Here is a 26,675-nt window from a genome sequence, read left to right as displayed (position 1 = left end):
CTCTCTGCATCTCTGAGAGGGTGTGGCTGTGGTGTCTGGGCAATCAGGGGCCTGGCAGGAGCCCTCATTCCTGTTTCCTTGTGAGCTGGGGCCACTGGGATGACAGGCATGGGGATGGGGTCCTGCTGGCCACTGTTGGGTGGGTAGGGAGGTATCAGGAGCAGCCTTCCCAGATGGCCTTCAAAGCTGAGCAGGTTTTTCTCTGGTGGGAAGGGTGGGCTCCGCTGCTCTAGGCCCGAAAAGTGAGTGAGCCTGGGATCCTGGGCAAGTCTCCCCCAGCCTGGTTTGGTCTCACTTCCTCACCCAGCAAGTGAGTGGGTTTGGGGTGGAGAGAATTCAGTGCAGGTGTGTAAAGGAAGGTGCTTTGACTTTTCCCAACCTGGCATACATCTGTTGGCCTGCTCTTGAGAGGACGGAGGGGCCAAGGGAGGCTGGGCTGGTTTGGCCCCTGCTGTGGTCCCCTCCACCACCCTGCAGTCCAGGTTGAGTGCTGAGTGAGGGCTGCAGGGCCCCTGCCCCCGCTCACCACACACTTGCCTCCGCAGTACGTATGGGACCGAATGCTGGGCGGCTTCAAGCACAAGAACTTCCGCACCCGGGAAGGCACCTGTCTCTGCCTCGTTGCCACACTCAATGCGTAAGTCTGGGCGGGTTGTGGGGAGCTGTGTGGGGAGGTGTGGGCGCCCCCGTGTTGGGGCAGGGTCCTGCCAAGAAGTGGGTGTTGACCGCGTCCAAGGAGCCTTGCTGCCCACAGGGTCCATATGCCCCATCCCCACCCCACTCCCCGCGCGCGCCCCTGCTGGCCACCCATTTGTGCTTCGGTTCAGGAAAGTTCTGTAAGTGGAATCATGTGGAATGTAACCTTCTGAGGTCGACTTTTTTTTTCTCTCAGCCTGATTTCCTTGAGGTTGTGTATATCTCATTGCGTGAACAGTAGTTCATTTCTTTTTGTTGCTGGGTAGAATTCCCTGGTGTAGACATGGTAGTTTGTTTAACCATTCACTTATTGAAGGATATTTGAATAATTTCCAGTTTTTGGCTGTTACACAGAAAGCTGTTATGAACACACATGTATCAGTTTTTGCACGAACATAAGTTTTCATTTCTCTTGGGTCAGTGCCCAAGAGTACAATTGCTGGGTCATTTGGTAAGTTCACTTTTAGTTTTAAGAGGAACTGCCAAACTATTTTCCAGAGTTTTCTGTACCATTTTACATTACCACCAGCAATATATGATTGCTTGTGTCAAATGTTATCACTGGTTTTAATTTTAACCATACGTATGTAATGATATGTTATTGTGGTTTTAATCAGTGTGTCTTTAATAACTGTTGATGTTGGACATTTTTCACGTTCTTATTTGTAGGAGAGGCTTTCTTAAAATTTATGAATCGCCATTTTTGGTTATGAAAGTAATACTGTGTATATCACAGAAATTTACATAAAAATAATGATCATTGTTTGTAATCCTACCACCTTCTGCTAATCACTCTTAACATGTTAACATTTTATTCCAGCCTTTAGAGTTTTATTACTTTCAAAAAACAAAACTGAGATTATAATGCTTATATTACCTTGTAAAGTTTTTCCTCTTCATGTGCTAGCCTTTTCAGTGTCCTGAAATTTGGCCACATGTATCTGAAGTTTTTAAAAAAAATGCTTGAGCCTTTGATCACAGTCGTCCCACTTCTGAGAATCCTAAGGGAGTAACCAGAGAGCATTGTGTTCACAGAGGATGTTTGTGACAGCGTGGATGGTGGTGAAAAGGTGCAGCAGAACGGTGTTCCCTCGGAACCTCTGCAGCCATTTCTCACACTGAGCGCTTGTTAACTGAATGTCTGTTCAACAGAGAGCTGTGCGCACAGGGAGTTAGGGGAGGACCCATGGGACTTGCAGTTTAGTTGACACTAAAGTTGACCAGGGCAAGACAGTAGTGCCAGGACAGCCTGTGTGAGGCAGGCGAGGCCTTGGGAAAGGTTGGGGCCAGGCGGAGCGGGGAGGGAGGGCACCGAGTGCCAAGGGGGAGACTCGCCAGAGAAGAGCACTGACAGTTGTGACCTCTGTGCAAAGGGGCGGAAGGGGTCTGTGTCTGCATTGGAACCAGGTGGGGTGGTTGGACCGGGAGCCTTGGTGTGTGGTGGCACTGGGCCAGGGGAAGAGGGAGGCATGAGAGGGTGGAGGAGCATCTTTCTTTCCTGTTCTCACCCCCCTCCTTTTGTTTTCAGCTCGGGAGCACATACTCTGACACTAAGCAAGATAGTGCCCCACATATGTAACTTACTGGGAGACCCAAACAGCCAGGTGAGTGTCCTGGTGAGAGGGGAATCACTGGTGTGGGCAGCTGAGATGCATTGGGCGTTACTGTGTGTCTCTGACGGGTGGGTGGGACTTTGGTTATCTTTGTAGAGCTCTGGTCATCATGTAAGATGACCAGCACCAGTGCCCAGTGGCCCACAGCACACGTCTCGGGAGTGTGGTGGCCCCTCTGCTCTCTTCTCTGCATGGAGTGAGCCCTCACTAGCCTGAAGGGACAGTGCTGCTTGGTCCCTGGCAGGTGTGGGTTTTCAGTGGGTGGAGGGTCGCACCCCCACCCTGTGTGTTGTTTGTTCAGGGGTTGGTCAGCCTCCTTGCTCTCCGTGTCCCAGTCAGCAGTGGCCTGTGAGGAAGGTGGCAGGTTCCATAAAGCCCTCATTGATAAAGTCTGGCAGGGGGAACCTCACGTTACAGGGCTCTTGTCTGCTGCTGAGATGCTGGGGTTCCTCTGCGTAGTGAACCTGGAGCACAGAAGCAGGCGAGCCTGGACCGGGTTGTTTCCAGTGGAACTTCCTCTCACCTGGACTGTACACTGGCAGTGCCAGGGAGTCTGCTGTCCTGGAGGCTGGAACCTGGGGCAGTGTAAACCCTAAATGCTATCTGACCCTGTAGCTTCCAAGCCCAAGGAGTAATTACTTAAGGGTAGAGGATGTTGATCTAGAGGACAGAGTAACACTGGTCCCTTTGGCCATCGTGTTGAGTAGACACAGGTCACACATGCAGGCCTGGAAGTCAGCTGCAGCCTGTGTGTCGGTGAGGGTACGTATTCACGTGTTTGCAGAGTGGGCGAATTTTACATTTGGAGTTTGGGTGATTTAACATGGGGGAGATTTGTTCTTCTGGGTTTTCTCAAGAGTGGAGGAGGTGACAAAGCTGAGTGGTGGCAGCCCCCATGCCTGAGCCATCACATCCCTCTTCTCTCTGCCAGCAGGTCCCTCACAGGTGCCTGCCCCTCGCTATCATGCTACCTGCCTGGGCCGCAGGGCATTTCAGTCTGGCACTGAGCAGGCAGGCAAATGTTTGTTGAATGAATTATTTTTTTTAACCTCGAAGAACCTTTCTACTTCCTGAGGAGGAAATTGAGACTAAGAGAGTTTAAATGCTCTGTCCCAGGTGCCACAGCTCCTAAGAGACAGGTAGATACCCTGGGCCACACTGACTCTCGGGCTAGTAATTCTCCTCCTGAGTCTCTTAAAATCCTCGCAGCCCAGACTTTCTGAGGAGCAGACAGGGCGTCAGGCGCTCTGTGAGGAGCTCCTTGGGGCGGTTTGCTTTGCCTGGAGCAGATGTCAGCACCAGAAGCCAGCACAGGTCATGCGTTCGTGCTGATCCTCAGGACACAGTGGCGCTGGCTACTTTTGTAACGTGTGCACGTTTCAGTATGAAGATGTGTCCTAACACCAGCGCTTACTACCTTTACAAAGTAAACTGATGCCTGTGTCAGTCAGCTCAGGTGGCCGTGACAAAAACAGCTCAGACCGGAGACTTATTCCTAAGCCTGGGGGCCGGAAGTTCCGGGTCGGGGCTAGCTCGATCGGTTCTGCGAGGGCCTTGCCCTCTTCCTGGCCTGCAGACGCCTTCTCGGACTCCCCATGTCTTTTCTCATAAAGACACCAAACCTGTTGTATCAGGGCCTGCTCTCAGGACCTCATTCCACCTCATCTCCTCTCCTTACAGACCTGTCTCTTCTGATTGCAGTCACACCCAGGGTTAGGGCTTCAACAGACAGATTTGGGGAGGGGATATGGTTCAGTCCACAGCATAAGGTTGGGGATGAGAGGGTAATAGAACCTAGGATTTGCCTTTTTCTATCCTAAGGGGGAAAATTGTAGGAAAATCACCTGTCATATGCCACAGGTAAATGAAGGGGTAGCTTGCAGCGCTTGGAATTGAAAATTGTTTATTCCCTGCTTCTTCCTCTCTCCTTTGCTCTTTACTTCATTGCTTGAAACAAACCTCAGGTCCTGCTGCGCTTCCAGCTTTGCCTCCTGCGCTAAGTGCGCTTCTCTCCTCCTCCCCACCCTTCGGCCCTCCCCGGCTGGCCCTGAGCCCACTGTGTTTAATCACCTTTTTCTTCCCGCCTTTTTACTGGCAGAATTTTAGACCTGCAGAAAGATGGGAAGAGGGGTGCACCCCACGTTTGCTGTTGAACGTTTTGTCACGTTTGTTTTCTGTCTCAGCAGTGCACACACGTGTTCACACACACAGAGACAGACTTCTCTCCTTGGATCACTTGAAAGTACTTTACTCCTAGATACCTGGGTGTATATCTCCTAACAACGAGGATACTTTCTGATACAGTCACATGTCTTTCTCACACCCAGGACACGTAACACTGACACAGCGGTAATGTGTGGTGCACACAGTCTGTATTCAGATTTCCCCAGGTTTGTTTGTTTCTCTGTCTCTTTTTCCATTCTGTTCCTTGAGCCTTATGTGTTGCTACTTCTTTCTTAGTTCATATCTGTGTTTGGCCAGATTGCTTACTTGCTTTCTTTGGAACCTGTCTCATTCCAGCTTTACCTGGTAAGATGCTGTCTTTCTAAGCACAGTTGTAGCTTCCTTCCTCTTCCATAAAGTGCTTCTTGGTGTCCTCTGGTCTGCTGCCCCCTCCCCTGAGCTGTGTGAGCTCTCTCTGCTCTTGTGTAACATTGATCACATCCTGCCCTGTGCTCAGTGCAGAATTCGTGGACTTTCCCATCTCCCTTTAGGACTGTGGGCTTCTTGAAAATAGGCCGGGTGTAGCCTATATACCCCTTTTTTGTTGCTCACTAAATATTTGTTTAAATGACTTACATCCTGAATGCTTTACGTGATGTTTTATTTTTAGAATAATTCATTTGTTTGTAGTGTTTTCTGTTTTGGAGAGATGGTTTGAAAATTCTAGTCTCTAGCATCATCTTAAAGGAGGGAGAGCATTAAGGGGTGTGGACTTGAACGTGTGCATGGGGCTGGGACCTAAATTTTCTGCTCTTTAGAACTGTGCCCACAGAGTCAGCACTGTCAGACGTGGCTTCACCAGCCCAGCGTCGGTAAGGGGCTGTGCGCACAGCTGCGTTGGTAATTGGTGGTGAACGTGGGGTGTTGTACAGCCTGTGGTGTCCACAGCAGGAGGTGCAGCTGTAAGATGTCTTCTTTTACGTCTAGGTTCGGGATGCAGCAATAAACAGCTTAGTGGAAATTTACAGACATGTAGGAGAACGTGTGAGGGCAGATCTCAGTAAAAAAGGATTGCCGCAGTCCCGGTGAGTTCAGACTTTTTTCCTTTCTTCTGTTCTTTCCCCTGCTCTTTTTCAGTTACCGTCTTGGTTTGCACAACTTACTTGGTTGTGATAACTTTACTGACGGAATGTACAGTTAGAGGATTGATCTTGTCCAGATCACACTTGTTGGGGCCCCTTTCACTCCACTTCCACAAAAGCAGGACTTCCTCACCCAGAACAGTTTTGTGGATTTTTTGTTTTTTGGGATGGAGGACCATCGTGCCTACAAGTGTGAGCGCTGCCACTGAGCTCCACCCCACCCTCACCCCCACCCCCTGAAGAAGAGGACTTTTTAATTCCTGTATCTTATAAACCTGCACCTTGTGGCCTTTGAACATGGTGAGAACAGGTGGGAGGAAGTGAGCTGAGGAGTCCTAACCCATCTGTTAGGGAAGCTGAGGGCACAGGTGAGCGGGGAGAGCAGGGCCGGAGGCAGAGGTGGTTCAGTATGACAGCACATCATCGTTGGGAAAGCAGTAAGACCCTCCCTGCTCCAGGGATGTCACCGCGCTGCGGAGCTCACGGTGGCGCCCGGCCGTGGATGGACCACTGTCCGTGGTATGAGCCATGTGTCGTATGTGGGGGTTGCAGCTCAGGGGGCGGGGGAATGACATGGTGAGACAGATCCAGAGGGGTGGGCACAGAAGAGCGGCCACACGCGGGCCCCAGTCCGCTGTCCCCGAGGCGCGCTTGCAGGGTCAGCCCGTGCTTCCTGGGAACATGGATCTTGGGGGCCTCCTCCCGCTTCCACAGGGTGGGATGGGGTGGGTCTCTGAGCTGCACACCTGTTCTCCTTCTGGGAGCCTGTGGCAGAGGTGCCAGTGTGGCCACCCCGATGAAGCCTGCACTCAGAGCCTGCGAGCTTTCCCGGTGGGCAGCACTCCACACGCGCTGGCCTCTCGCTGCTGGGAACCGGGCAACCTGTGTGACTTCACGCCGGGAGATGGAGTCCACCGCTGCCCAGGCTCTCCCCACGCACCTTTCCCCTTTGCTGACTTTCCCTTGTATCTGTGTACTGTGATGCTCGCACTGTGAGTTCCCCGAGCGTGGTAACCCTGGGGCTGGTCTGGGGCCCCAGTGCAGACTGGGAGGGGTTTAGGTGAGCCCCCAGAGCTGGGTTAGACCCTTTTCTTCCAGACTCCTGGGCATGTGTTTTTTCCCCACTAGCAACACCTCCACCCTTTTTTAAAAAAATACTAGAAAGTACAGAAGAGTTTGGACATCTGTGAAAAAAAATGAGAGTTTCCACTGTGCCATGTAACCTGAAATCCTTCCTACAGATTCTCGTCCAAGAGGAGAGGGTGGTCCTAGGGAAACGGACCCATGTCCATTATAGCCGTTGATATAAAACTCAGTCAGACACAAGTGCTTGGTAAACTAGGCTTAGTTCTTCAGAAACTTTACTGAAAGGAACAGAAACCTCATGTTTCTGTGTTTTTAACAAGACAGTTACCTAAGATGCAGCACTCTAAGATCTGACCACACAAGGCCGCCACCTTGATTTGGTTGGAGATACGTCTGCATGAAACAAGACATTTATTTAAAGCTCTCCTACCATTGTTCAGGAAATTAAGTGTATGTGTGTCTCCGAGGGGCTGACTGGAATGCTTGAATATTCTGGACTTAATTACATCGTGACAGGGTTTTTTTGTTGTTATGTGAAGATAGTAGATTCTACAGCTCAGCAAGATTCCACACCACTAATAAAATATTGTAGAATTTGCTTATGTTTGCTAAAACTTGAATTTAGTTCTGGGAAAAAAATGTCCTCTTTAGAGTGTGTTCATTGAGCTGTTTGAGGAGAGGCTTGATTACATCTCTAAGAGACCGGCGATGGAGCGGGTGCCTTAATACCCAGCTAGCGACCTAGGAAGAGCAGTCATCTGATTTAAGTGGCAGTTTTCTGTGTCCATCTCTCAGCTGGCAGAAGAGACGTGTACGTCTTGAGCCTCACTTTGTAGAAGCTGGAATCATGCTGCGGGGCCCTGAGTTTAGTTGTTATTCAGGTGTGTCCTCTGGTGGCTGAAATCATACTGAGCCCGAGAATAGAGTGAGGATGTTCAACAGAACCTCCTTCATCTTAGGGGTCCCCCGCCACCCCATGGGGTCTCGGTATAGCTGAGCAGTGGGCTTCAGTCGGGGTAGTATCTGGCCGTTTTGCATGGTTGTACACAAAGTGTTTTCACAGTTCACACACGTAATGTGTTCGGAAAGCAAATTCTACACGATTAGCTTCTAGCTGTCTGTTGTTAGATGCCATATCGCCGTATGAGGTTTGTGAAAAATTCTTGGCAACCGAGGAAACTGAATGAAGCCCTGCCCCCCTCCCTGTGGCTTTGCCTGCGTAGACGCCTGCTCTCGGCCCAGTGGCCGTGCGCTGCCGCCCGCTGTGCCGGCAGATGCCTCATTCAGTGTGGTGTGTTTTAGTCTGTGACGCTTTGGTAAAGAGGTCACTGGTGTTAAAGTTCTTCTGAAACCATTTTGTGGGGACCAGGCTCCTGACACAACGGCTGGTGTAGAACCAAAGGTAATTTAGTTTGTGGAGACAGCGGATGGTTGTACCTACTTGGTAAGCTGTCCCTGTGAGCATATAGTTTTGACTAGTGCTCATAATACTTGTTTATAAAAAATTTACATTGACAAGACATGATTATCTAACGATTGTATTGTTGAGGGAAGAATGGAAACTTTATCATTTACAGTTTGCTTGTTAAAGCTTTAGTGTTCCAGGGAGGGCCCAGGGCAAAGGCAGATGAGAAGTGTGTTCTTGAATACCCTCTCTTGTCTGTAAATTTTATTTCCTGTCAGCCGTTTGTGCAGAGAGCTGGCTGGGTTCGTGAGGTGCGCTGGGAAGAGGCCGTCCCGTATGTCAGAGGCAGACGCTGTCGCTGTCGCTGTTGATGTGGATGCTCTGTATCTGCTGCTCTGTCTGTCAGTTCTGTGCTCCTGCTGCCGTTTTTCGGTTTGTCACCATGAGAACCTCACTCCACACTGTGCAGGGTGGATGTCATCTCTTCCCTCCTGACCTCCTCGTTTGCTCATGCTTTCTCCTCCCCCGTGCAGGGCCCTGTCTTGGTTTTGACTAGGACAGCATGTGGTTTGCGTTCCTGCTTGCTGTTTGTGCTGGTGAACTGTGACCCACCCCCTGCCCCGTGTTTTCCCGGGAGACTGCCTTCCTTCCTTCCTTCTGTGTCGTCGTCTACGTCCTGCCCGGTGATGTCTTCTCCTTGGGCCTGTCCTCGTCCCACTGGCCACCTCCGCTGCCCCTTTACCATCCTGACGTTCATGTCTCCTTCCTCTGCAGGTGAACCTGCTCACTCTGGGGGACCGTGTCTTTCTTGCTGTTGTGTCTCATTGTGCTTGTGTTCTGGGAGCTTTCTGAGGAAAGATGTGGAGAAGGAACATTGCTTTGAGTCTGAGAGTATATTTATTCCACTTGACATTGGTGGTCAGGGTTTAGAAGCCTAGGTTGGAAGGCCTTTTCACCCAGTCCTGACGCGAATGCCCCGTGGGCATCCAACCTTCAGGGCCTATAGTGAGAAGCCCAGTCATTCCAGTTCCTGGGTCCGTAGCTTCGACTCTGTCCACACTGTCTGTCTGAAACTTGACGCCAGGAGGCTACTTCGGTTTCTCGTGCTGTGCACTCGGAGGGCCTTTCAGTTGGGAACTGCGTGTCATTTACATCTCAGCATGTTTCATTGAAAATGCCATGACCGCTTGGGCTGGTTAGCCCTCTGATTTTCTTATTTTTCTCTCCCATTTGTATCTTCATGATTTTGTACTGTGAGTACGGCTGCTGTGAAAATGAGTGCACAAATATTTGGTCCATTCCCTGCTTTCAGTTCTTTCGGGCATATGCCCAGAAGTGGAATTACTGGATCATATGGTAAAGTTTTTTGAGGAACCACTGTTCTGTTTTGCTGTACCATTTTACATTTCTGCTCATCCTTGCCAACAGTTATTACTTTGTTTTATTTTGTTTTGGTAAACAGCTGTCCTTAATGGGTTTCTCATTGTGGTTTTGATCCTCAAAGAATTTTTGTGGGACCTTTGTTGAAATTCAGCTGACCCCTACTGTACAGCTTTCTTTGTGTAATTTCAGTTCTAGTCCATTGATATGCACGCCTGCCCTTCTGCTGGAAGCACACGGTCTTGATTAGTGTAGCTTTGTAAAATTTGAAATCCAAGTTTGTTCTTTTTAAGATTGTTCTGGCTGTTCTGGGTGCCTTATGTGTCCTTGTGAATTTTAGGGTGTATTTTTCAATTTCTGCGCAAAAGGGCAGCTGGAATTTTCGTAGGAACTGAATCTGTAACACATTTGGCAAATATTGCCATCTTAACAGCATTGTCTTCCAGTCCATGAACTTGGACTGTCTTTCCATCTTTAAGTCTTTAATTGCTTTCAACAATTGCTTAGTAGTGTCCAGTGGACAAGTCTTGCACCTCTTTTGTTAAATTTATTCCTGTGGATTTTCTTTTGGTGCTGTTGTAAGCAGAATTTTTTTAAATTTCAATTTCAGATGGCTCATTGTTAATGTATAGATATAGAATTGATTTTTTCAATATTGATCTTGAATCCTGCAACTTGCTGAACTCTCCCTAGTTCTAATGGTTATGCTGTGGCCTTCTCGGGATTTTTAAATACAAGATATGTCATCTCTTCTGGAGAAAGTTTATTTCTTCCTTTCCAATCTAGATGCCTTTTCTCTTTCTTGCCCAAAAGCCCTGGCTAGAACGTCCAGGAAGATGTTGAGTAGAGGTGGTAAGAAGGGCTGGCGTTGTCCTGCTCCTGGTCTTGGAAGGAAAGCTTTCAGTCTCACACCGTTAATTATAATGTTAACTGTGGGGTTTCTGTATGACTTTATGAGGTTGAGGAAATTTTATTCTCAGTCTGTTGAGTGTTTTTATCATGAAAGGATGTAACTGCTAGTTCTCTATATCTGTGTGCCTGGATTTTTGTGGGGCAGAGGGGAGTGGTTATATTCATTAGTTTGTGGTATTTTTTAGATTCCACATATAAGTGATACACAGTATGTCTTTCTCTGATTTATTTCATTTGGTATGTTGTACTTTAATTTTCATTCATCTCCAAGTATTTTCTGATATCCCCTTTTTTCCAGCAGAAAGCCATATATTTTTTAAATGTAGTATATGTATGTATGTATGTATGTATGTATGTATGTATATATATATATGTGTGTGTGTGTGTATATATATATATATATAAAGTCTCTATACATCTCAGAAGAATTTATTGAAAACTTATGTAGAATTATGTAAATTCTCAGCACAACCAAACTAAACACAAGTATTAACAGGATGCCCAGAAGAACCTCAAGTATTTGGAAATTAAACATAATATTTTAAAATAAACATGGGTCAAAAAGAAATCACAGGGTTAATTAGAAGCATTTTTGAACTGAATGGTAATGAAAATGCAACATATGAAAATTTATGTTAAATTTTAAAGCAGTGCTCAAAGAGAAATTAGTAGTTTTAAATAAAATTCTTCCTAAACATAAGTGCAAAGACCCTAATGGAAGTCAAATCTAGTCAAAACTAGCAATGTATTAAAAAGATGATAAATCTTGAGTTAGTGGGGTTTATCCCAGAAATACAAGAAGTTTAACATTAGAGGTTCACATACATAGACACATATCCGTATAGTATATTGAAGTTTTTGGTTATTAAATGTCTCAAAGCCAAAAACTGCAGATAGTCTAGGTGGCCATCAATAGAAGAATGAATAAGCTGTGGTATATTCATACAATGGAATACTCATCAGCAATAAACAGGAATGAAGTACTGATGCATGCAACAATATGGACAAATCTCAAAAGCATGTTGAGTTAGAGAAGCTTTTCACAAAAGAATATATACTGTCATTCCATTTAAATGAAGTTCTGTGCTAGGCAAACTAATCTGATTTAAAAAAAAAAATCAGAATGGTGATTGCTTCTAGGGCCTGGGAATGACTCAGAAGAGGCAAGAAGGAAATTTCTGGGGTGATGGAAATGTTTTATCTTCTTTTTAATTTTATTTTTTATTGAAATGTAGTCTATTTACATTGTTTCACATGTACAGCAAAGTGATTCAGTTGAACATACATACATAGATCCTTTTCCATTACAGGTTATGACAAGATACTGAGTATAGTTCCCTGTGCTGGGCAGTAGGACCTTGTTTATTTTATGTATAGTAATGTGTGCCTGTTAATCCCAAACTCCTAATTTATCCCTTTCTTCCCCTCATTTCCCTTTTGTTTTCATGTTTGACCTATTTGTTACTACAGCTGTTTGTTAAATTTCTACGTTATTTGTGACTTTACCATTTCTGGTTTTATCCTATTGTGGGCATACGTCATGATTTTTGTATTCTGTGGTTTCAGTCCTGTGAAGTTTGCTGAGGCTAGTTTGTCCTAGAGAATGCTGCATGTGCCCTTGAGAAAAACGTGTGTTCTGTGTCTGTCATAAAATGTCCATTTAATCCTGCTGAGTCACTTCCTCCTCTCTTCAGTTCTGTCGCTTTGTTTCATCATCTTGGGGCTCTGTCCCAGGTGCCTGTGTAACTGTCATCTTCCTGATACACTGACCCCTTCATCACTGTAGACTGTCCTTCTTTGTCCCTGGTAGCAGTTTCTGTCTTGAAGTCTACACTCTAGGTCTTTTTTGAGCACATTTTGAATAGAGTATCTTCTTACATCCTTTTACTTTCAAATTTTGTGTTTTTGTGTCTAAAATAAATCTCTTGTAGTTAGCATATAGTTAGATCTTGTTTGTTTATTCAGACTGACAGTTTGCCATTTAGATGAAGTGTTTAATACATTTGTGCTTAATGTAGTACTGGTAAGGTAGAATTAATTTCTGCTATTTTATTTGGCTCTTTGTGTTCTATATGTCATGCCTTTTCTGTGTCTCTGTTCCTCTAATACTGCCTTATTTTGTGTTAAGTAGATACTTTCTAGTGTCCCAGTTTAATTTCTTTTCTGTTTCTTTTACTGTTCTTTTTTTGGAATTATTAAGTGTTTGTTCTGGGGATTTCAAGTAACACCTTAACCACAGTCTAGTTTGAATTATTATTCTTAATTTTAATATTAAAAATTTTATTCCTACATAGCTGTGTTTTCTCCCCTCCTCTCTGTTGCTGTTCTTGTTATGCAAGTTACATCTTCGTATGTTATAAGCTGGGAGTGTACTCTGTTACGTACTTACTGCTTTATGCAGTTTCCTTGTAAGTCCTGTAGGACCAGAGTAGAGTTAACAACAAAGATACACATTTACACTCTGCCTTATATTTTACCTATGTTTTATATTTACATTTTTAGTCTTAATCACCTCTTGTCAAGGAGGATTGGTTCTAGGACCCCTTGCGGATGCCAGAAGTCCATGGAGACCCCGAGGGGTCTCTTATATAAAATGGTGTAGTGTTTCCACACAACCCACGCACACCCTCCTGTATACTTAAATCACCTTGAGATTACTTACAATACCTAATACAATGTATATCCTATATAAATAGTTGCTGGATGTGACCAATTCAAGTTTTTGTTTCAGGAAGTTTCTTTAAAACAAAATTTTTTTTTTTTTTATATTTTTGGTCAATGGTTGGTTGAATCCGCACATGTGGAACCCACAGATGTGGAAGGTTGACTGTACTTTTACTGATGTTCTTTGTATCTTCATGTGGATTTGGGTTTTTGCTTTGTTTTCTTTCATTTCAGTCTAAAGGAGTCTTATCTTCTGTTTGTCTAGAAATGACTTAAATTCTCCTTCATCCCCCCCCCCCTGCCAAAGTCTGCGCTTTATTACATTGGTGATGTGACGTCATGTAAAGACTGAAACATCTTTGGCCTGGGGGCATCCTCTGCTTATTTTTGAAGGATAATTTTCTTGGGTATAGAATTCTTAGTTGAGATTTCTAATTTCAGGAGTTTGAATATGTTATCCAACAGCTGTCTGGCCTCCGTTGTGTTAGATGAAAGCTCAGCCCTTCATGTGATGAGTGGCTTCTCTGTTGTTGCTTTCAAGGTAGTCTCTTTGTCTTGTCTTTGAACTCTTTGCTTCTTGCCTGTCTAGGTTTGGGTCTCTATGTTTATCCTATTGGGGGTTTGTTGAGCTTCATGAATTTGAAAGGTTTTTGGGCATCATTTTTTCGCGTGTTCTTTCTGTCCTTTTTCCTTTTCCTCCTCTGGGATTCCCATCGTGCGTCTGGGGTCATAAGAAGATGCTCTCCTGGGCTCTGCATTGTTTCCCTCCTGTTCGTTGTTCTTTTCTCAGACATGACCGTGTCACTCATCTTCACCTTTGCTGCTGGTTTCTTCTCCCAGCTCCAGTCACTGTGGAGCCTTTCTAGTGAATTTTTAATTTCAGTTGTTCATTGAATGTTTAGTTTCATTTTGAGAATTTCTACATGATTCTTACGTTTTCTTTGTCTTCGTTGATGTTCTCTATGTGATGAGACTTTGGTCCTTAATGTTTCCTTTAGTTCTTTAGAGATAATTTCCTTTAGTTCTTTCAACATATTAATAGTTACTTTCAAGTGTTCATCTAGTAAATCCGAGGTCTGAGCTTCCTTTCAGGATAGTTTTTGTGACTGATTTTTCCCCGTGTATGGGCGTGTTTTTACACGTCTCAAAATTTTTTATTGAAACTGATCATTTAAAATGCTACATCGAGGCAGCTTTGGGATTCATCCTCTCCCCATCTCTGCAGGTTTGGTGCTGGTGTTTGTCGTTTTGCTCTTCACGTGTATGTGCAGCGCTGTGGTCCCTTCTGGGTGGGGGAGTGTCAGCTGGTGGGGACAAGAGTGCCACGCGGTGCACCTCCCGGCCTTTGCTGGAGGCCCTGTGCCCGTGGGGCTTGCCTTCTGGACACGGAGAGGCAGCCCGCACAGTTGCTGTCCTCCGTGCAGCACCTCACGGTCAGCTTGCCGCATCTGTGACCTTCCAGACTCCCGGAGTGTGTGGGCGCTTCCCAGGGTTTCCCGAGAACACTCACCCTCCAGCTTTTCCCCCTAAGTTTTTGCTCAGTTATTTTTGCTGTCTCAGGCAGCTGCCACGGTGAACACTTGTTGCTGATTCTTTTTGATTGTGGCCTTAGGGACCAGAGTCTCGCACTGAGCGTGCTCTGAGTCGGGTCAAGTAAGGACGAGCCCTGGGAGTGGGGCTAGGGATGTGCCTGACCAGCCACACAGTGACCATCCTCTGGGCCTGGGGGTTTTTCATGGGGCTCCAGACCTGCTCGGCTCTTCCCAGGGTTTGTGAGGCTGCTGGCTTTGAGCCTGTGAGTGGGGGTGGAAGTAGGGCTCCGCAGAGTGATGGGGAGCTTGCTGTTCTTATCAGGATTCAGCCCTTTTTCTTGAACAATGCTCCTTGGATTGTTTCAAGCCTTTCTTTAATTTCAGAGTTTTGGAAGACTTGATTTTGATAGATTTTGCAAGTGTTTTCTTTGCTTCTTTGGAGGAGCAGATTTTCAGAGATCCTTGTGCGTTTTTGAAGGGCTCCTCCCCTGCTTACTTTCATGATTGTAATATTTTTTCATCTCTTTGGAAGTATAAATGATATATTTTAAAACTTTTCATAGTCTCTTTCCTCTAAATTAGGATTTTGGGGTATTTACGTATTCATTTTGGCCACCTTTTTCATATTGGAAGCTTTGTTTTATATCTTACAATCTTTTGTTGCCTGCTCGTGGTCAAAGGTAGCAGCCTGAAAAGCCAGTAGGAGACTGAGTGTGTGGGCAGGGCTTGTTGACCATGAAATTTACTAGTATTTGCTTTTAGGAAATTATTTTAAACTTTTATTATAAAATATTCAAGGAAGAGATAATTAGATCTAAATCTTATAGTAAAATAAACACCAGTTGCATTCAAGAGTTGAATACTTAAATTCACAAAAACCAGGGGGAAATGGTATTGGTTATTTGTCAAACTAGTAAAGAAATTTATTTTAAATTTGAGATCTAAAAATTTAAAATAAAAAATGCAAAAAAATTGGTGGCTTCAGTAATCCTCAGTGTCTTTGATCATATAAAACTCACCCTTTTAGACTTGTGCAAATTGAGAGGTCCCAAGAGAGGCATCTTAATTGCTGTGCTCAGAGCTGGGAGGCAGCGGCCGTGCTGAGCGTTCTGTTGTGTTAGACTGTCTAAAGCCAGGGACTGGTCTCTTGGGGTGGCAGTCTTCAAGGGGCCATGGCCTAGGTATTACTGAGCGGGAGAGGCAGCTCTGAAGAGGACTGTGATGGCAGAGGGGAGGCACCTGCCAAGGGTTCTGAGTGAAGGTCAGTGTTCTCATTACCTGGGTGTTGGAGCTGCCAGCTGTGGGCGGTGTGGCCACAATGAGATCTGCAGACTCTATGGAGGGTCCGTGGTCGCTGTGGTGATGGTGAGTTCTCTCCTGGAAAGGAGAGAGGCTCACCCTCCCAGTAACTGTAGGAACCACCAGATGGAGGTATCCTTTGTCCCTGAGTGCACATCTGTAGGCAGGTTCACATCAGAGGTGCAGTTGTGACACAATAAAGTGATGCGTGGCCAGGGCATGCCCTGGCACCCTGTGCGGTGACATGATTCACAGCTTGTTAAGCCGTTGAGGACTTTTGTTACTTATGAAAGGGAAGGTGATGGAAACACCATAAGAAATTGGTTCTGAGGAATCTTTCCAGATTTTTAGTAACCACTGGATTTGAAAGTGAGTGATAGTTTTACTCATCTGGTCCTGAGATGACAAATAGGTAATTCAGTGCTGACTTAGTTGAAGGTGCTTGGAGCAGTTTTCAGGAAGGCTCTGAGGCTGCATCTGGGCTTGGATGGAAGAAGATAGGTTGAAAAGGTGAATACTGCTGTGGAGAGAGGGTGGGGAGGGTGGGGTATCAGGCTGGTTCATCCCCTTGGCTAGCCTCCGCGTGCTGGGGAGTACTTCTGGCCCCCCGTTTCTGAGACGGATGCTGAGTGCAGTAGAATAGAGAAGTCAGTTGGAGCTCAGGGTGGGCATGTTCCGCTTCCAGCATGTGCTGGCCCCATGAATGAGCAGATGCTGGAGCTGGGACTGGAGTGTGCCATGTTCCCGTTTTCCACATTTTTGAGGGCAGGGCAGGACTAGGTCCCAGCTCCTTCACACAGGGGTGTCACTTTCCTGTGTGACCCAATTCTTGGTGTGTGCAGAATGCCAGTCAGTACAGAGCCCACCCCTGCTCCCAGCAGGCGTCCATTCTGGGTGGGAGGGACACACACATGTTTGAACAGTGGAGCTTGTATGACAGGTTGGTTGTAAGAAAGTGTGGAAGTGTCTAGTCTGGCCCCTGAAACGGGCAGCACGGGTTTGAACACAGAAGCACGTGACTTTGGAATGTCCACCTTCATGCTTACAAGTATATCCATGTTCACTTGCAAAAGGTCCTTTTTTCTTGACTTTTCCTACAAGGTAAGATTATGACTCCCCCCACTCCCCACCACCAATTTTCCTCTCGTTTTTGGTGTCACTAGGATGGAATATTTGGACTAGTTAAAGAGTTTTGTTTCTTTTTAAATGTCAAGGTGAAAATGATCCATTAATAGAAAACATACGTCATGCAGATTTTTAAGCTGAAGATTATCCAGTCACGACATTTATTTTTAGAGGGATTATTTATAGCATTTTAAAAGTAAGTAAAAGTCACAGAAAAGCCTTTGTATTGTGATATCAGTGCATTTTGGAAATCTTTATCCTCAGTAATCAGCAGTCTGTGCTTAGACAGAAGTAGGAGAAGTACACACCTTCCTCGAGCATCCTTTTTGTGTAGAGAAGTTGGTCAGTTTAACAGAACATCTGCGAGCCTGGGCTCTGGGTTCTGCTCTTAGGGCTGGTATCTCCTCCTTGACTATGTCAGCTTCAATAGGGGATTTGATTTCCTCACCTGTAAAACGGGGGTGGTTATTACCTGTATCCCTTATACAGCTGCCCCAAGATAGGGGCTCTTTCAGATGGAGCCCTTAGGTCAGTGCTCACCTATTGTTGGTGTTAATGCTCTTAGTGTAGTTACTGGTGAGACTCAGCTTCACTTTAGTGTGTAATGTAATTGTAAGCAGTGCTGGTTAATAGTTTATATATATATTTTTCCATACAGGTTGAATGTAATTTTTACAAAATTTGATGAAGTCCAAAAATCTGGAAACATGATACAATCTGCAAATGGTGAGTAGAAAAAGCAATCATTCTACTTGTGCTTTCTCAGTTCACTTTTAGCCTAAGTGATACTTATGCTCGATGCTATTTCTGAAAGCTGGGTTTGATGTCTGGATAAGGGTCCAGGTCTTGAGCGTTAGCTTCCATTCTCCACTCTCCCAAGCTGGAAATGGTGCCGTTGTCGTTGACTTTCTCTCATAACCTACACTGAATCCATTAGCTAATCCTGTTGGCTTTATTGTTAAAAATACATCTAGATTTTAGGGCTCACAGTGTGGCAGCCGCTCTGGTTGGGCCAGTAGGTGTTTGCCTGCACCCTAGTGGCCCCCAGCAAGAACTCGTTGAGTTCTCTCCTGCACCTGGGGTCTGTTTTCTACACAGCGATCAGAGTGTAGCTCAGCAGTGTTAATCCTTGTCCTCCGAACCCTCCAGAGGCCTCCAATCCCACGGCTCACTGAGCCCCACCCGGCCCTGCGGTCTGGTGCAGGCCACCGCTCTGAGGTCGCCTTGTGTTGCTCTTCCCCAAGTTCTCTGGGCCGGTTTTCAACATTCTGAGCTGCTCTTGCTTCAGGGCCTCTGTGCTTATGCCTCCTGCTTGAGACATCTGTCCTCTGGGCATCGTGACACATCGCCCTGATTCCACTCAGTCTTTGCTGCAGGAGCAGATCACTATGAGGGCCGTCAGGAAGAGCACATCCAGTGTCCTGGGTTCTCTCTGCCCTGCCCCGCCTTGTTTTCCTTATTCATGTATATTACTACAAAAACATTTTTTGTTTATTCCTGAGGGCAAGACCTTTGTTTCATTCTCTTCTTTATCCTTAGTGCCTCAGAGAGTCCCTGGTATGTGGTAGGTATGTAATAAATATTGTTGAATAAATAGACAAAATGATGACAGCCTTTGGGCAAAGGTTCTGCTCAGCTGAAGGCTGTCTTTGTGATTAGTGTCGTGTGTCCACAGTTGTGTTTCCAGGCTGAGCTGACAAGTGTCTGTTCAGACCCCCTCTGGTGAAGGTGCACAGTCTGTCCACAGCGGAGGGACCTGACAGGCGTCCGTTTAATACGTGGTGGCCATGTGGCAGCGTGATGGCTCACACTGGAGCGTGGGTGCCCACTTCCCCACAGAAAGCGTGGATGGTGTCAGAGGCTAAAGGGGCGGCTGTGAGACTTGGGACCGCCATTCCTCTCTCGCCGCCACACTGGCCCTGTGACTTGGCATGAGCTGTGTAATCCCCATGAGAGTCGGTTTGCTCCTTCGTGGAGTGAGCGCCCTTGGAGATGTCGTATGTCGGTGTCTGGGACAGCGCCTGGGACAGGGCTGGCGCTCACACCCACGCTCTGTCCTCTCTGCCCCGTTGCGTGGCCCACTCTGCCTGTTAAGTAAAAACGTTGCTTGAGAGTGACTCTTGTACTGTGCACTTGGGTTTTTGTTTAGAGGTTTGACTTAATTTGGAGTACACATTTAAAACTGAATGTACATTTTCTTTAGCAATAATGCTCTTTTTTAAAAAAACTGTTTTTAAGGTATAATTAATATATTGTATAACCGTCTGCTTAAAATATATAATTCAGTCATTTTTAGTACATTTACAAGTACAACCATTACTACAGTCGACTGTGGGACATTTTCGACACCACAGAAGAGAAACCCAGTGTTCTTGACCTGTCACCTCCCCACCTCCCGAACCACCCCCTCTGCCACCCCACCGCCCAAATCTCCTTTCTCTATGAATTTGCCTCTTCTGCACATTTCATGTAAGTGGAACCAGACCACGTTCTTCTGTCTGGCTTGTTACCTGAAACATGTTCTCAAGGTTGGTCCAGGCTGCCACGTGCATCATGGCTTCATCCCTTTTGTGGTTGAATAATAATATCCCATCGTGTGGACAGACCACGTTTTGTTTATCCTGTCCATTCCTCCACTCATGAGCGCTGGACTGTTTCTACCTTTTTGGTATTGTGAATAGCGCTGAACACCGGTTTACGTGTTTTTGTTGAACGGCTGTTTTCAGTTCTTTTGAGAGCTGACCTAGAAGTAGAATTGCTGGATCATACGGTAATTCTGTTGGAAGAATTAGTCCTTTTTCTGAGGTCCTGTCCAACTGCTTCCCGTGGTGGTTTCCCCACTTCATATTTCTACCCGCAAGGTGTGAGGTTCCAGTTTCTCCATGTCCTCTCCAACAGAACAAAACAAAAAACAAAGTTATTTTTTTAAACTATAGTTACCCTAGTGGGTGTGCAGTGGTATCTCACTGTGATTTTGATTTGCAGTTCCCTCATGACTAGTGACGTTGAGTGTATTTGTCCTGTGTTGGTTGGTCATTTATAGATCTTATTTGGAAAATCTCAAGTCCGTTGCCCATTCTTACATTGGTTTGTCTGTTTGTTGTTGAGCTGTAAGAGTTTTTTATGTATTCTCGGTACAAGACTAATCAGATGCATGATCTGCAGATATTTCCTACCACTCTGGGTTATCGTTTGATTTCCTTGACATCTAAAGTTTTTTAATTTTGGTGAAACCCAAATTATCTTTTTTGTTGTTGTTATTATTTGTGAGCAATAATGCTCCTTCGAGTAATAAAGAAAAGCTCTGGATTTGAGCTAAGTTGAAAGAAACCATTACTGTAAAGGCAGGTTTTGTACTGAGTTATATTTCTTGACATGTGCAAAATTATGTCCTGAGATGTGTAATTGGTTATATAAATTCCAATGACGTAATTATTTTTAAAGTGTGAGAATTCCGATTAAAACAGCAAAGGAAAAGCGTCTAAGTAGCCATTGGAAAGGAGCGTCCTATCTATAACAGAACACTTCATCTTTATATGATTCTTTTTTGTTGCTAGGTTACCCGAGGGCCTTTCAGCTTTGAATGGCAAGAATATGGGAGTTAAGAATATGTTGTTTCTTTTTTTTCCATCTCCATATAATTAGCAAACCCCTTGAAGCAAAAATTACAGTTTTTCCTTCTATGGGTTTCAAAAAGTAAATTATTTTCTGTGTACATTTTTAAAAACGGTGCAGATGTGCCTGTGCTTGTGGGAGAATTGGATTTTCAGCATGAAAGAGCCCATAATTATAGACTAGTCTTTGTCCTTTATCTGTAGCCGCTTAATGACCTTTAATTGGATGTGATTGAAATGAGGCGCATGGATATTAATTTGGTTAAAAATGTGCGTGCTTTGGAGTTTCTTAAGCAGAGCTCACATGTTTATGAGGAAAGAATGAAAGTATCATGCCGGTTAAATCTATGAAAATTTCGTAATAAATCTGTAGCTAAAGAAAAAGTACTTATTTGCTGGCAAAACCATAGGCTAGATGACAGATAATCATAAAATTACTGGCTCTTATCCATAACTGTTATCTAGGATATCATTTTGCTGCAGAATGCAGCCTGCCTTATGTTCTTTTACTAAGAAATTATATAATTTGAAAAATGTTAGGTATCATTTAAGTTGTTGGAAATGAGAAATACAAGTCTGAAAACAAATAGACAGATGATGAATTGTCAGGTTAAGATCTGAACTGTTGCCCAGTTTAGCTGGGACAGAGCATTCATTCATTTAAAAGGAAACCGGCTGCCATTATGATCTTGTGTAGTCTTTAAAAACAATGACTGAGTAAGTGGATCGGATGCTGGAAAAAGGTTCCCACCCCCTCCCCCGCTTGTTTATTCGACTCTGCATATTGCGCGGTTTGAGATTCTGGTTCTGTGTATCTGAGAAGAGTGTTTCCATAGTCACGGCTGCAGAGACCATGTGTTACAAGACTGGCAAGGGTGCGGTGCTGAGACCACCAGCACCCAAAACAGCCCAGAGGAGGCTGTTTCTGATGCCAGCTTAACTTCAGCATCTTTGTGGAAATAAGAGAGCCTTTTGACTTTATTCATATTTTAAGTTTCTGTTAAGAACATTCCCTGTTGTCCCAGAGGAAAATCCAATAGTTGGTTAAAGAAAATTTTAGTACCAGTTTTAAAGAAGGCTCTCTTATGTGGGTAACGTCAGATGGAGAAGGGTCACCCCCCACCACCACCCATTAAACACGTCACTGTTCTGTATAGTCTAGACTTTTATCTTGGAATAGGGTGGCAGTTGTCACTGGTGCTTGGATCACACTGGAGAAGTCGTGTGGGTGGAGAGTTCGCTGATGCTTAAGTCGCTGTGAGGAGGTATAGCTTTCAGAGCAGTGTTTTTATTTGTACTGAGATCACTGACAGCCATGACCGCTGGAAAAGGTAGGCTATTACAATATATTCTGAAAAGTTTGTAATTATTGGATATAAAATAATTAAGATATAAGTGCTTTGGTAACTAAAAATAGTGTATGAAACTTAGGAAAATAATTGTTATGAATGTTGGCATTTAGGTAGGGAAAAATTGTGTACCTACAGCTGTATTAACGTTAATGTTGACCTTCACGGTCTTGGAGAAGGGAAGTGGGCACAGTGAGCTCAGGGTAGCTATGTTTTCATCAGCCTCTGTTGTTTTATGTGCTTTTAATCTTTTTCTGCCCTCTTGAATTCACAGCATGTGAATCATGAAAAGAAATTATTTTGCAGTTACAAGACATTTGTTAGTATAGGCTGTCTGGAAAGGAATCTACCAGCTAGAAATTTCTAAGACTTCCCAATAGTGGGTAGAGAAAAAAACACATAAAGCACAGTAGAGCAGGGATGCTGTTTCTGTCTCAAGAATGAATCATTGTATAAAAAATTTCCCTTTTTAAAGATTTGGATTTATAAATGCAAAAATGAAACTGGAAACTAGGAAAGAAGTATTGTTTCCCAAAAGTATGACTGATACCCACGGAATTTTTACTCCAGTTTTGGTGCATTGAAATGGTTTGAAAGGGTTGGGTATGAACAAGGTCTTTTTGCAGGAGGGGTGCTGTCGCAGCAGTGAGAACAACCTGTCTCATGGCCTTGCTTTCCCAGGGGCAGCCTTTTCATTTGTGGTCTCTGAACGGTATTTCCAAGCTCTTCAACTGAAACAGGTATCACACGGTAAATTGTGCACGGTAGCAAGTGTTCATTTGTGTCCTGCTGCTGGGGAGACTGGCCAACGTCCACCCCCTTTGCTCTGTGTGGCTTTGTAGTAGATTGTTAAGTTGTATGTATCTTCTTAAACGTAATTCGGTTGAGTTTGCTGAGGATAGTCATGCTGGAAGATGCGGAATTTATGCTTGTTAATTGTATTTTAAAGTTGAGTCTAAAGCATATAGTATAGCGGTGGTGTTCCTTTTTATTTCAGCCCTCATTACAGTGTTCTGTGTCTAGGTTGAGTTACAGAAGGAAATCAATAGCCGGGCAGGAGAGTTAAATAATTCATGTTCTGAAGTGACTTCTTTTAGAACCCTTCGTTGGAGGATTTGACAGTGTGTTACTTTTAAATAGCATTTGTCCTCCTCTGTATTTTGGTTGTTTTTTTTTTTAACAACGGGGGAAATGATTCTGGGGTTGACTGTCTTATGTTGGAGGCCATGGAGAAAGCCTATGGCTCTGGGTTTGAACATCGTGGGAAAGCAGGATTAGAAGCGTTTCTCGTAGCAGTGGCGTGTTTGAATCTTCCTCTGCCAGCCCCTGATTAATAGGGACCTGTTAACAAGCTGCACAACGTGACATCATCGGTTTTCTGCTGCGGTTGTGTGTGGAGTGTTTTCAGAGCACTTTCCTGCCTTTTGTTTGTTTTATGACCGAGGAGGAGGCAGGGCAGCTTTAACATGCAGGGACGGAGGTTTCAGGTTCTCTCGTCAGGCCAGTGGCCCCGGACTTTGCTGCCTTAGGCCAATCCTCTGTCCAGCGTCTGTGTCACCAAGCTCAGCGCTTCCTCCCTGCGGCTGAGATAAAGCCGTGGCTTTGTTTGTTTCTTTGAGTCTGAAGCTGTGCCGCTTTCAGTAGCTGCCTTAGGAAATAGTGAAAACTGAAAGCATCCAGAGAGATACTATGAAAACAGACACTAGCCTGTTTTAGACACATAGCGTTTCAGACACTGAAAATGTGACATCTCTGATCAGTTGTTTGCCGAGTGATGGGTGGGGGAAGGGGGGATTCTGGGATCGGAAATTTTCCCACAAACAGGATGTTTGTTTTTTTTAAAGCAGTTGGTTATTCCTGGAGGGGAAATGTCATCCGAGAAGCCGAGGTTTTTATTGTAGGCCGTTGCTTCTAAGAGTTAAATTTTAAAAAGCGGATAGACAGACTGATACAAGGTGACCACCTTAATTTTACCAAATATAACAAAAATAATAATGCACAAACCCCTCTCCCCACCGTCTCTTATTTCAAAAAACAAGGAACAGTATCACCAATATAAAAAATGAAAAAGAAAATTTAGAATAAAGGCTGGTCTGAAATAAGTGAAATAAATTTAGCTGTATAAGAAATTTCCAAGTTTTTCCTTATAGTTCTCACTTTGATGCAGACAGGCGTAAGTCATCCAAAAAGTGTCACCAGTCTTTTGAGTGGTTTTGGGTCTCAGTGATTGTATCACAAATGGATGCTTGACTTGGGGTGAGTGCTGCAGGAGCGGTGTGTGCCCCGGGGCAGGCGGCCACTGTCAGCCTTGATGTCCTCATGTCCAGGTTGGGGACCCCAGCAATGCCCGCACCTGTGAGGAGTGAGTGGGGTGATGTGTGTAGGCAGCTGGTAGAGGACCTGCCCATCAATGTTGTCCTGCAGGACATGGGGACTCCGTCTCATGGGGAGTGAAAGATGGATTTAGGGTTAAAATGCTGTGGTTGATGTTTTGGTTAGATATGGAAAGCTCCCTTAAAAGAAGGAAGATACAGAATCAGACACATGCAAGCTGTCTTAGAAGGAGACAGTGCCCAGTGCCCAGATTGCAGTCCTAGCACCAGCAGGCTCCAGGAGTCTGGCTGGTTCCAGGGCTGCAGCAGGGAGCACACAGGGGGCCTGGCACACCTCGAACACCAGAAAGTGGGGAGGCACTCCAACAGAACAGAACAACAGTGCAGATTTGTCCAAGGTCACGGGAGACAAGGTTCCCAGCGGCTAAAGCTAGAGCAGTTTGGCTAATGAGAAAAGTAGAGCTGGATCATAACCCAGAGTATAAAACATACTGGGAGCCTGCACTGATATAAGTGCATGATGGAATGTTAGGGAAAGGAGACATCTGTGCAGAACCAGTCTAAATTGTTCCTGTGGCCTCCTCGCCCCAGAGTGGGAAGGGTGACTTCTGACTCTGTGTGCACAGTAACTTCCTCTCAGAGAGACCCACTGGGGAGACCAGGCAAACACAGCCTCAGCCAGTGACCAGGGTCACCATCTGCAACCTTGTTGATAGCGTGTGCCTTGGTACCTGGTGAGAATGGCGTGGTACCTCCGTGGTCGTCCTCCAGAATCCTGCGCCCTGTCTCAGCATGACAGAAGCCCAGGGAAACCCACGTGGAAGGGTTTTCTGTCAACTACCCCACAGTGCTTCTTGAAACTGTCAAAATCAGGGAGTCTGGGAAGCTGTCCTAGCCTAGGGGAACCAGGGAGACACGAGGACTCGGTGTGCTGTGGTGTCCTGGGTGGGGCCCGGGGCAGGCAAGGGACAGGAGGAAACAGTAAGGAGCATGAATAAACTGCTGACTGCCGTTAACGACAGTGCATAGTATTGGTTCCTCGCTGTAGTGAATGTACCACACTCATGCTAGGTGTGAGGTCTGTGGGGCCTCCATACTGTCTTCATGACTTCTCTGTAACACTAATACTATTCCAGAATGAAAACTTTATTAAGAACAAAACTGGAAAGTAGTAAGGGAGGTGGTAGAGAAGCTTTTTATTCTCATTTTGCTTTCTTCCGGTAATATTTGAAATATTTAACCATGTTTACAAATCCATTGATTTTGTTCTTCTGGAAGAGGTTGCAGAGGTTATTTGATTGGTGGGATTATGTGCTTTTATTTGTTAATGGCCTTTGTATTTAAAACATCTGTTTTTATTTTTTTTTTTTTAAAAAGGCAAAGAGTAAGGAGATTCTTTTGGCAACAAATCCACCTAAGAGATGAGCAAGACCTGAATTAGGCAGCCTCCGTGGGACTGGAGAGGGTGTGGGCATGAGAGGTGGCTAGAAGTAGCACTGGCCACACTGGCGATGATCAGGCAGGGGCCTGGATGTGGGGAGGGGCGGCCAGGACGAGGGTGTGTGGGCATGGGGCAGGGTGGCTGGCTGGGTGAGTGGTGGGAGGACTAGCTGAAGGGGAGGGGTCTGCGAGAATGAGCAGGTTTGAGGGTAGAGAGAGGATCATGGTTGTGGACACTTGAATTTAGGATTGTATTTGTGTGTGGGTTTGGTTCAGGTGGGTTTATTTCTTGGATAGAGTTGGGGCTTTAATATAGGGGATTAAGACTGATGAGAATGTAGGTGTTTATTTTAAATTAACATGTTTCTCTGCCTTCTTCTGTAAAACTATGATTATTTGCCCTCTTGAGTTCTTGAGAATGCAGTCACTCATGCAAGAGACTAACAGCCCTTGCAGTCACCTTTAAGTCTGAGATACCGTTCTGGTAGGGAAACTTTTCCAGATTTGGCTCTGAATGTTTCCAGCTGACTTGCTTTTGTTCCTGCATAGTGGTTGTCAGGGAGAATTGGGTCAGGATTGGTACAGTGATAATTACAGTGACATTTCCAGAAGAACGCAAGGTGTAGATCTGGTATTTGTAGGATTTGGGTTTGATGTTAATTAAGTATAATACCTTTTTAGGGCAAGTTCAAAAGTGAAATAAGTGGGGAGGGTATAGCTCAGCGGTATAGCATGTGCTTAGCATGCATGAGGTCCTGGGCTTAATCCGCAGAACCTCCATTAAAATAAATAATTTAGAAAACCTAATTACCTCCTCCACCCCCATAAAAAAAAAGACTGGTTTAAAAAAATTTTTTAAGTGAAATACATAATGTGATCAAAAGAAGAAAAGACTATGAAATCAATGAGAGAATACACTGAT

At 45.1% G+C, this 26,675-nt stretch overlaps 1 protein-coding gene across 1 annotated transcript in view; it reads left to right on the top strand.

The window, feature by feature from the left end:
- CLASP1 (cytoplasmic linker associated protein 1) overlaps positions 1–26,675 on the top strand; it is a 192,190-nt gene that overhangs the window by 55,797 nt on the left and 109,718 nt on the right. The window contains exons 7-10 of the mRNA XM_064484683.1: positions 546–637; positions 2,225–2,300; positions 5,460–5,557; positions 17,676–17,743. Coding sequence (XP_064340753.1) covers positions 546–637; positions 2,225–2,300; positions 5,460–5,557; positions 17,676–17,743 — 334 coding nt within the window. The remainder of the gene's footprint in view (positions 1–545; positions 638–2,224; positions 2,301–5,459; positions 5,558–17,675; positions 17,744–26,675) is intronic.

The sequence above is a fragment of the Camelus dromedarius genome, chromosome 4 (genome assembly GCF_036321535.1).
Source record: "Camelus dromedarius isolate mCamDro1 chromosome 4, mCamDro1.pat, whole genome shotgun sequence".
NCBI lineage: Eukaryota > Metazoa > Chordata > Mammalia > Artiodactyla > Camelidae > Camelus > Camelus dromedarius.
This window is presented reverse-complemented; position numbering and strand designations above follow the sequence as displayed.